Source organism: Rhagoletis pomonella, unplaced genomic scaffold, assembly GCF_013731165.1.
Source record: "Rhagoletis pomonella isolate Grant_MI unplaced genomic scaffold, Rhpom_1.0 Rhpom_scaffold_00007, whole genome shotgun sequence".
Lineage (NCBI taxonomy): Eukaryota > Metazoa > Arthropoda > Insecta > Diptera > Tephritidae > Rhagoletis > Rhagoletis pomonella.
Window position 1 is genome coordinate 47,847,056 of NW_023458561.1, and position 10,725 is coordinate 47,857,780.

The 10,725-nt window shown below is 33.1% G+C and overlaps 2 protein-coding genes across 4 annotated transcripts; one reads left to right on the forward strand and one right to left on the reverse strand.

Moving 5' to 3' along the window:
- Positions 1 to 1,969: 1,969 nt before the first annotated feature.
- On the forward strand, positions 1,970 to 3,735 carry LOC118742955 (threonylcarbamoyladenosine tRNA methylthiotransferase). Its single transcript, XM_036475390.1, has one exon. It carries the CDS (start codon positions 2,023 to 2,025, stop codon positions 3,694 to 3,696), a length of 1,674 nt encoding a protein of 557 aa, XP_036331283.1. The 5' UTR covers positions 1,970 to 2,022; the 3' UTR covers positions 3,697 to 3,735.
- Positions 3,736 to 3,927: 192 nt separating this feature from the next.
- Positions 3,928 to 10,433, reverse strand: LOC118742956 (uridine-cytidine kinase-like 1). Of its 3 annotated transcripts, XM_036475392.1 has the most exons (10): positions 10,290 to 10,400; positions 9,841 to 10,146; positions 9,423 to 9,771; positions 5,940 to 6,262; positions 5,695 to 5,801; positions 5,458 to 5,628; positions 5,247 to 5,383; positions 4,865 to 5,051; positions 4,534 to 4,783; positions 3,928 to 4,453 (listed from the first exon to the last, which is right to left on the reverse strand). In XM_036475392.1, the coding sequence occupies exons 3-10, from the start codon at positions 9,650 to 9,652 to the stop codon at positions 3,990 to 3,992; spliced, it is 1,869 nt and encodes a 622-aa protein (XP_036331285.1). In that variant the 5' UTR covers positions 9,653 to 9,771; positions 9,841 to 10,146; positions 10,290 to 10,400; the 3' UTR covers positions 3,928 to 3,989. The 3 variants fall into 3 exon arrangements, with proteins under 3 accessions (XP_036331285.1, XP_036331284.1, XP_036331286.1); XM_036475391.1 differs by lacking the exon at positions 9,841 to 10,146 and having other exon boundaries at positions 9,423 to 9,665; positions 10,290 to 10,433; XM_036475393.1 differs by lacking the exons at positions 9,423 to 9,771; positions 9,841 to 10,146 and having other exon boundaries at positions 10,290 to 10,432.
- Positions 10,434 to 10,725: the final 292 nt, after the last annotated feature.

Below are 10,725 nucleotides of genomic sequence, written 5' to 3' on the forward strand. Positions count from 1 at the left end.
AGGAGGTCTTAGCGTTATTCTAAGAACATATTTATATTTTTTTTAGAAGAATAAAACCTTAAAATTAATGAAAATTTAATTAAAGGAGAAGAAACTTAATTTAAAAAAATAGACTCCTAATAAAATAACTTTCTAAAAATTAACTTAGCAACGCGTTGGCTTTCCATTAAACAAATGTTTTTCTTTAAAACAATGAAATCTAAAAATTAAATTTATAAAAAGAAAACACAATGTAAAATAAGTTCCTAAAAATTAAATGAAAATAAAATATATATATATTTTACTTTTAAATACATATGCACATAGTAATCAAATTAAAAAAATATATGTACATATGTAATAATAACTTCCTAAAATGTACTCAAATTAATAAAAAAAATTTCGTTTTTAAAGCATTAAAATCCAAGAATTAAAATAAATTCGAATTTAGGAAAGAAAAACATTTAAATTTCTAAAAATTAAATTAAATTTAAAAAAATTATTTTTCTTTCAAAAATAAGAAATTCTAAAAATTAGAGAAAATTAAATTGAAAAAGAACATAAAATAAGTCTTTAAAAATCCAGTGAAATTAAAAGAAATATATATATTTATATTTTTAAAATATGTATTAAATGAAAATTAAATTTAAAAAAGAAAAAATAATTTAATAACAAAAAAGAAAAAAATATATGTACATATGTAAGTATCTAAAACTAAATGAAATTTAAAAAAATGCTTTTCTTTCAAAAACAAGAAATTCCAAAAATTAAAAGAAAATTAAATTAAAAAAGAAGATAAATAAAATAAGTCCCTAAAAATCCAAGTAAAATTAAAAGAAATATTTATCTTTTTGAAATATGTAATATAATTTTAAAATTTAAAGAAAATTAAATTTAAAAAATTTAATTGATGAAAATAAGTTCCTAAAAGTTAATCACATTAAATGAAATATATTTCATTTTTAAAGCAATAAAATAAGACATTTAAAAAAAACATTAATAAAAGAAGAAGAAAAATAGATTCCTAAAAATTAAATGAATTTTAATCAATATATATATATTTTTTAAAAATAAACTTTAAACATTAAACGAAATTTAAACAAATACTTTTTTTCAAAAACGAGAAATTCCAAAAATTAAAAGAAAATTAAATTAAAAAAGGAGATAAAATAAGTCCCTAAAAAACCAAGCAAACTTAATAGAAATATTTGTCTTTTTAAAATATGTAATATTTTTAAATTTGAAGAAAATTAAATTTTAAAAACAATTAAACAATAAACTTTAAACATTAAACAAAATAAAAAAAAATACTTTTTTTCAAATACGAGATATTCTAAAAATTAAAAGAAAATTAAATTTAAAAAGAAGATAAAATAAGTCCCTAAAAAACAAGTAAACTTAATAGAAATATATATCTTTTTAAAATATGTAATATTTTTAAATTTAAAGAAAATTAAAATTAAAAAATTTAATTTAAGAAAAAAGTGCCCAAAAGTTAATCACATTAAATGAAATATATTTCATTTTTAAAGCAATAAAATAGACATTTAAAAATAAAAAATTAATTAGAAAAGAAGAAAAAATATATTACATTCAACAATTTATATTGAGCTCTAAAATTCCCTTATTTTCAAACAGCTCCCCAGAGGCCTCTGGGAGGGGTTGGGGGGAGAGGGGTGACTTTTCATAAAGCGGCGACAATCCTCTTTCAATTAGTGGGATTTGTGGGGCCGACACCCCGCCCCCACCCCTAAATCGTTGTACAAATAGCTAAACATTTCCCAAGTAGTTTTAAAGAGCTTTATAAATTTACGTTTTTATACATGTTTCAGTTTATAAACCATTTATAAAGCTACTTTATTTTTTATGAATAAGGCCATTATAACGCAGAATACAATACTATCAATTGGCACAGCCCATTATATGAAGAGCCCCACTAAGTTGTATATCGATGATTTATAGACTAAAGTGTAATAACGATGACTTTTGTAACATCAAAATATCACATCTCTAAGAAAACATCACACATGGTAAAACGCTCCAATGTTGGATTTACCTGAAAATAACATCGAAGATATCGAGGATCTCATCTGCGAAGACGATGTGAAACCTCGTGATCGCTATAAAAATAAAAAGAACGTGTCCGTTCGGCCCAAGAAGCGCGCAACAGTAGTTGGCAGCGATGCAGATATGCACGCATCGGAGCGGCAATTGCCAGAGAGGAAAATTTACGAGAGCATTATCCCTGGAACCCAGACGGTATATGTGAAAACATGGGGCTGTGCACACAACAACTCTGATTCGGAATATATGGCTGGACAACTTTCTGCATTTGGCTACAAGCTAACAGACAACAAAGAAAATGCCGATCTTTGGTTACTCAACAGCTGTACAGTGAAAAACCCCTCTGAGGATACCTTCCGAAATGAAATTCAATCTGGTATGTCTAATGGAAAACATGTCGTTGTAGCAGGATGTGTACCACAAGGCGCACCGAAGTCCGATTACCTACGTGGCCTGTCTGTAATTGGTGTTCAGCAAATAGATCGCGTAGTTGAAGTGGTAGAAGAAACGTTGAAGGGTCACAGCGTACGCCTCTTGCAGAATAAAAAAGAGCAAGGGAAACGTGTAGCTGGTGCGCGTTTAGCGCTGCCAAAAGTCCGTAAGAATCCTTTAATCGAAATTATACCAATCAACACTGGTTGTCTTAACCAGTGCACTTACTGTAAAACAAAGCATGCTCGTGGTGATTTGGCCAGCTACCCGCCCCAGGAGATTGTAGAACGTGCTAAACAAGCTTTCACTGAGGGATGCTGTGAAATTTGGTTGACATCAGAAGATACTGGTGCATACGGAAGAGACATTGGCACTTCACTGCCAGAACTGTTGTGGCAACTGGTTGAAGTCATACCTGACCATTGTATGCTGCGAGTAGGCATGACAAACCCACCTTACATATTGGAACATCTGGAGGAAATTGCAAAGGTGCTAAATCATCCAAGGGTATACGCTTTTCTTCATGTACCAGTCCAAAGTGGCAGCGACTCGGTATTGGGCGACATGAAACGTGAATATAGTCGAAGCGAATTTGAACATGTCGTTGACTTCCTTCGTGTGCGGGTACCCGGTATCACCATAGCCACTGACATAATTTGTGGTTTCCCAACCGAAACGGAGGCAGACTTCGAAGAGACAATGACAATGTGCGCCAAATATCGTTTTCCTAGCCTTTTTATAAACCAATTCTTTCCACGACCCGGTACGCCCGCGGCCAAAATGCAACGAATACCAGCACATTTGGTAAAGAAACGGACTAAGCAGCTGACGGATTTATTTAATAGCTATTCGCCATATTATGGTCGCGTGGGTGAGGAATACACAGTGTTAGTAACAGAAATATCACACGACAAGCAACACTATGTTGGACATAATAAGAGATACGAACAAATTTTGCTACCTATGCGGGAAAATCTACTGGGCACCGCGGTTCGCGTACGCATTACAGGTTCCAGTAAATTTAGTATGATTGCAGAAATCATTGACAACGAATCTGATTGGACACGTTGTACCGTAAAACCAGAACGAAATGGCCATATTCGAAATGGTAAGATCAATACAGAAAGTGATAAAGAGGACCTTGTAGGAAAGTACGTTGGTTTTGGGTTAATATTAATATTTATCGCTTTAATGTTACAGATGTTGATGAAGTTTTTGTAGTATTTATACGACAATAAAGTGGTGGCACTGTAAACTACAATAAGTATTGTCTTTGTTATTAACTAATTCTTGTTTAAATTTCCCAAAACATGCATAGTTGAGGCTGGAACTTGAACGTAGGGCTAATCAGCCATTACGCGTCTTCCATGCGATAAAAACCCCATTTTCCCCATCCATGTGATCACGCTGAATATCTTCTGTGCCCACAACGTCTTGAGGTGAAATAAACACTTTAGATTTTAAATATTTTATTTATTTTTCTCGAATTATTTTAAGTTACTTAAGCTAAATGGCTAAAGATAGTCATCAGACGGTTCGGTACCAAAATAGCGATCACCGAAATTACCAATGCCGGGTATCACGTAAAATTTATCATTCACCTCGGGATCTAGTGCTGACGTCACAATCCTCACTTTAGGGAAGGCATACGCAATTGAATGCACTCCAATTTCAGCCATCAGCAAAGAAGCCAATATTATATTCTCTTCCGGCACATCATGATCCAGCAAAATACGCAAAGCCATCATAGCAGCAGCACCAGTAGCCACTGTGGCGTCCATTAGTATTACTTTATAATCTTTAATGTCCTTCGGAAATCTCAAATAGTATAACTCGGGCTCGCCAGTATTTTGATTGGTTTGTATAAGAATCTTGCCGATGCGTATGTCTTTGCAAACATCACAAATTGCCTGCTCCATAGTTTCACCGGCACGCAAAATGGATACGCCACATATTTTTCGAGAACCCATGCGCTTACCTTAAAAATGAAATATACAAATTAATAGATCCAAACTAAGTACAAAGTGCTAGAGAATGCGTTCAACATTTTCGATTTACCTTCATAGAGCACCCCTTGTGGTGTTTCGACTGTTGTTGTTTTGAATGGAAAAAGACTCAATGCATATTCGATGACCAAACGTATGAGACGTTTTGAATAGAATATGAATTCGTCCCTGGAAGTACCGCGACAGCGTATAAAAGTGTGCAGCCCTTTAATTTGTGGTGTCGGTGGCAGTAGGTGTAGCGAGTCGGGCATAGGTTGATCCTTATAGGAATTAACTAAGGTTTCACGTAATTTAAAGCCACGCTACATTACAACCAAGAAAAAAAAGAACAATATATGGGGAAAAAGTAAATAATGCTTCCAGAAAAAGACAAGAAGACTAACCAGTTGCAGCTGAGTATGTACGTGTTGTACAATTAGATGTATGGCTACTTTATTTTCGCCACCGCGTGGGACAATGATATCGGCATGTGCCATTGTGGGGGCGATATAATTGGCATATGAAGGCTTCACCATGGTCAAATACTGCTTAAGTACACCACTGAGATCGCGACCACGTTGTGAAATGTCCCTATAAAGTAAATATACATATCGAGCTTTAAAATGTAGGAATTTACTAAATAAAAGTTTAAAAAAAAGGTTCTCAGTATAGTCATGTCCCGAGGAGGCATCTGTGATCATAATTCGATTTTAATTTTGGGAATGGAAATTCATTAGATCAACACAAATTGTAAGATATTATTTTTTTATTATACAGCTTACTTACCTTTTGAGACGCCTTGCCAAACGTATATCTGCATCGGTGTCAACAAACACCTTCATATCTAAAAGTTTAAGTACTTCCGTGCTGTGAAATGCTAAAATACCCTCAAATATTATGACATTTGCGCCATACATAGTTTTCTGCATAATAGAGCAAATGATTTGTTAAACAAAATACACTTCCACTTAAAGACGAAAAATTGCATCAAACTCACAGTCTTTGATTCGCGTGAATGTGTTACAAAATTATAGATGGGCACTTCCACCATGCGTCCTTCTTTTAGCTTTGTCAACACCTCCACCAATAAGTCTATATCAAAAGCGTCTGGGTGATCGAAATTATATTCGTTCAATAACGCCTGTTCGTGCTGTTTCTCAGTTAATATCTGTAAAATAAAAAATAAAACTATTAATGAACGCTAAGAAATAAATTACTCAAAATTTCAATTTACCTTATAAAAACAGTCCATGGAGAGCAGTGTTACCCATGGTACACTAAGACTCTCGATAATTTTTTGTGCAACTGTAGTTTTGCCCGATGCGCTGCCACCGCAAACGCCTGCGTAACGTATAAATTTCTTGTGTCAAATTTAATTCATATCAATTTTAAGATTATTTACAACTAGGCTATCGCTTTACAGTCATTGTTTTGTAGATATGTATGTATATAGTATATGCAGCGCACTCATAAACTTACCAATAACAAATGGTTCCACTTGCTGGCCGGCGCAATTATACCATGGTGGACGCCCAGCTGTATATATTGTGCGATTATTGGAGCGTATGATACATTCGGCTGGATTAGCGGTGGTCGATTGACTGTTCACCGATGTGGTGCGTTGTCGACGTGCCGGACGTGTTGGTGTGGTGGTACGTGCGGGCGACTCCAACGAATTCGATGAGACAACGCGACCAGGCACTGTGGTGGGTGATGCCGGGCAACAGTAGTCCCCATTGCCAATATCTACATATAGATTTGGATCGATATAAAGTTGCTCGGTCAAGTCTGGACGATCATCACTAAAAATGAGAAAGATATAAAAAAATTTGTGTAATGGGAGGTACAAACTTTCCTGATTTGTATATACATATGTATGTAATTTTAACATACAAATAAAAGGCCCCGAATGAAATATTTCGAAAATACGTTTTTTTTATGTAGCCCATTAGCTTGCTTTTAAATAAATATATCGCTATAATAAAATTTTAGATATTGCTTAAAAATATGAATTAGCTACTTTAGAACATCTCCCGTAAAATTTCAAAAACATCATTAAAGGCCTTTTTTATGATGGCAGACGACTTTGACAATACATTAAACTTTTATAGAAGCTTTTTTATATAGATAGAATACCAACACCGACAGTTATGAAAATGATCCTGACTTAATGTTATTATTAAAGCTATTAGCTCAAAAATTTACCCAAGCACACATTCACAAACATGTACATATATATTTGAGTAGAAAGGCGCGGGGCTTAGTATTTAATTACGATCCTGACTGACCACCCAGACATTCAATTTGTACTACATATGTATGTACATATCGTTACCTTAATTACAAAGACCCTAACCAAAAATTGTTTGTTTTAAGGAGAAGCAAAAAAAACATTATAAAAATTGAATCAGGTAGGGCTCTTTAAAAATTTGCATGTAACTACGTTGTTTTTGGTACTAACAATTGTAATTTTTATTTTTTATTTTAGTACATACTACCAAAATCTGTGAAACACGCAGTTTCGAAAAAAGTGTTGGTTAAGGACTTTGTGAATTAAGGTAACGATATGAATATTCCATACATATTATGTACATCCATTGCGATATAGTTTGAAATTATTTTATATACAACGCATTATTTACTATATTGATTACGTAGGTATGCACAAATTTTTTAAGGCAATTTTTTTTTTTTAATTTTTTTTTTTTGCATATACATAGAAATCGTACTTTATTTGGTTTGCATTTGTTTATACTCCTATTGCATTACCCTATAATTTTTATCCGATATTCGCATGTAAACAAGTAAATTTAAAAACAAAGAAATATAGGTCACTGACTCGTCCGTGTGAGTCAGCTGTTTTATCTGAACACCCATGCTAAAATCTATACATAAGTATGTATGTATTATGTATGTATATTCATATCAGTTTATGTAGATTAGACTGCATCACCAAAAAAAAGTTGCGTTCCTAAACAAAGTTGGTTTTCCTCCAAGAAAAATATTAAGATTTACGTGAGCTGGACCGATCTGAAAATACCACAAATATTGAGTTTTTTATGAATATAAATACTTTCTTAGAGAACTTTTCAAAAAATTTCCCTCAGATGACAAAACAGTTCAAGCCTCCAAAATTAGGTATCAGTTTTATAGCCCATTCAGTTTTAGTACGTAAAAGTGCACATTTCAAAACGCTAGAAAATAGCGTTGATTTTTAATAATTATTTTCTGACGGTGCTAGGCATTTTCCTCCATATAAAAGTAATTGTCGACCATACTTTATCAACCTAAATTTTTTCTAAAAATTCTGAATAACTGCACACTCGAAAATTTTCTAGAAATTCTGAATAAATATTTTGAAATTTGTATGAGCTTTATACAAATTGATTTATATGGCTTAAATTACAGATTTCACTATATTTTCATAAAAAAAATAATGACAAAAATATTTCCATTAAAATAATAGTGAATAGTATATTAAAACAAGGTGTACACTAACATTTGACACCGACTGTGTATGTACTTGAAAACGATGCCGTGCCCACAAATACGTAATTTGCATCAATTTAGCCAATTGAAAAGTTTTAACACACAGTACATGTGTATTTATTTTCGATACGTTACAGACGAGTAACTTGGTATGTGACCACCACAAAGTTAGTCTTTGGTTCGATTGCATATACGAGTGTAAAAATTGAAGCAACAGTTTGACCAAACATCCCCGTGGGAAACTGAGTGAAAATTCTACAAATGTGACTTTGAATTCAAATTGAATGGGCTTGTAATTAGCTCGGAAGCGAATTACAGAACCTTCCTAATTACATTTTAAGTTTTGTTTTACTATAAAGTCATTACCAAATTATCCATTTTCCGACAGGGTTACTCAATTAAGTATATTCATACATGTGTAGTTTATATGCAATTTAATTGTATGCAATTTTAGAAGAAAATTTTAATTGTATAGCACACATATATAGTATGTAAAGTATTTATGTAAATAACAAATGGATGACTAAGTTTATTTGCCGGCCTATACGATAACAGCGGCGTGTTCACTCACATGTGCTTCGGCGGTCGTTCGTAGTTCATACATATATACATAAGTTTATATGTACTTATTTATAGATATGTCCCAAAGAAAATTCGTCAGCTGTCTATGATCGAGTACGAGCAATGGAACACATGAAATGCGGCGCATGCCACAAAACATGCATGTGGATATTTAATTTTTTTATAACCTCACTACTCACTCACTATTTATGGACCCATTTGTATATGAAGTTTTTTGTTCCTGAACTGATTTACCTAGACGGAAACGTGTTATCGTGCCATGCAAGGCTATCGGATAAACTTTAATGCAGAAAAATTATCCATAAGCACAACACTTGACTATCTATCCACATATAAAAGATAGTGAAAGCATCGACACGTGTACAGAGATCACTTAAAAATTATTTTTCTAATCTACTATGTAGATACGATATCTCAACAAACAAAAAATATAGCGACTGCGCACGTAAAAATGAAAAATAATTTTTTATAAGCTGATAAGAACCAAAGATTATGAGTAAATAAATATGCAATATTATAAAAAAAATGCATTGTAATGTAAATATCTAAAGGGAAGGTGTAAATTATCATAAGGAATCTTTAGCAACAAAAAGAAGGAATAAGGTCCAAGGAATAAATGAAGACAAACATACATATATATGTCTGAACATACTTATATGCTACTAATAGTTCCGTTCCAGATGCTTCACGATTTGCAGGTTTTTACAGGAAGTCGTTCCCGGTAGCCAACTTCCATAAGGTTTTTGAATAGCGAAAAAAACTTACAGTAAAACGTACAAATCGTGAAGCGCCTGGAAGGCAACTAACATAAGATGCGTTTAATAATAACTATAAATGATTTTAGAGATAGGGTATCAGAGGGCAAATATGGTGAAATGTATAAAAAATTACATGAGACTACCAATGCCACTATCGGCTGTGCACGATAAATGCGATGATGTTGACGAAGATGACGATGACGACGTAGGTGATTTAGTAATTGATGCTGAAGATAAAATTACTGACGATAATTTTTTCAATGGCTGTTCGTTGCTAGACATCTTTGAGTTGCTGCCAATTTTCTTCGCGATATCACTATTGCAGGCTAATCCATTATGTGCCACAGTCACTTTTCCGCTCATGTTGTTTGAATTTCTTTAGGGAAGGATGTGTCACGTTAAATAATCATCTACTTTAATGGAGAAACCTTCAGTACACAGTGCAAAGCAACTCAAACAATATTGCACAATGTGGAAAATATCTGGAGGAAAATGAAGATTTTAATTGTTGTTTATAAACTTAAAAGCAGTTATGCGTATTTTCAACTGACCGTCCCTTCATGTATTGAACACAGAAATTAATTTTTCTTCACTTTTGGTCAAAATAGAAATTTAACAAAGGTTAAATGAACACGCCGCGTGTTGCACCGTCTGAATGGCAGTTTTACTGATTGCACATTTATCTTCGTACAGGAACTCGTGTACCTCAACGTGAAATGTAAGCAGCATACGGGAATCAAAATTTTACGCTTTCATTGTTGGTTCTGCTTTTATTACATTCCTGTTTTATACTTAAAAAAATATATATACTGGTGAGCCACCGAATCTTTTATTGCGCATTGATTGGCTATGCTTTACTGAAAAGCGACATCAATTAAATAAATAAAAAAAAACAAGACAGTAATTATAGGTGCACGATTTTCACATATGTATACTTTGGGATTTCTGATCGCGTTATTAAATAGCAAACATGTTCACCAACTTCATTACTTGCAATTACCTATCGGAGCTGGCTGAGCTGGAAGGGTAGAATTTAACTTGTTTTCCCTGCGTGGACGATGATACCGACATTTCTTTCTACAATTCGGCAAAGATAAAAATTCGGCAGCCGGACGATTCTACACGGAATAAATAGAATGACACGATATGAGTAAATACAAACACATCTCAATACTTATCGTTCGTTTACAAGTAATTTTGGTATCGATACTTTCGAGCCAAGTACTGGGTAGGAATGAAAAAGTTGATTTTTAGCTGTGTCTACGTCAAATTTCTTTGCTGAAAAACGAACGAAAAATTAAACTAAAACCAAAAACTATTATTTTCAGCCACATTAAACACACCATTAAGGTAAAATTATTGATTAAACGTACTGTCATGTTGAATAGACGTTTCATGCATTGCCGCAACTGATAAAATTCGACCAAATCTCAACT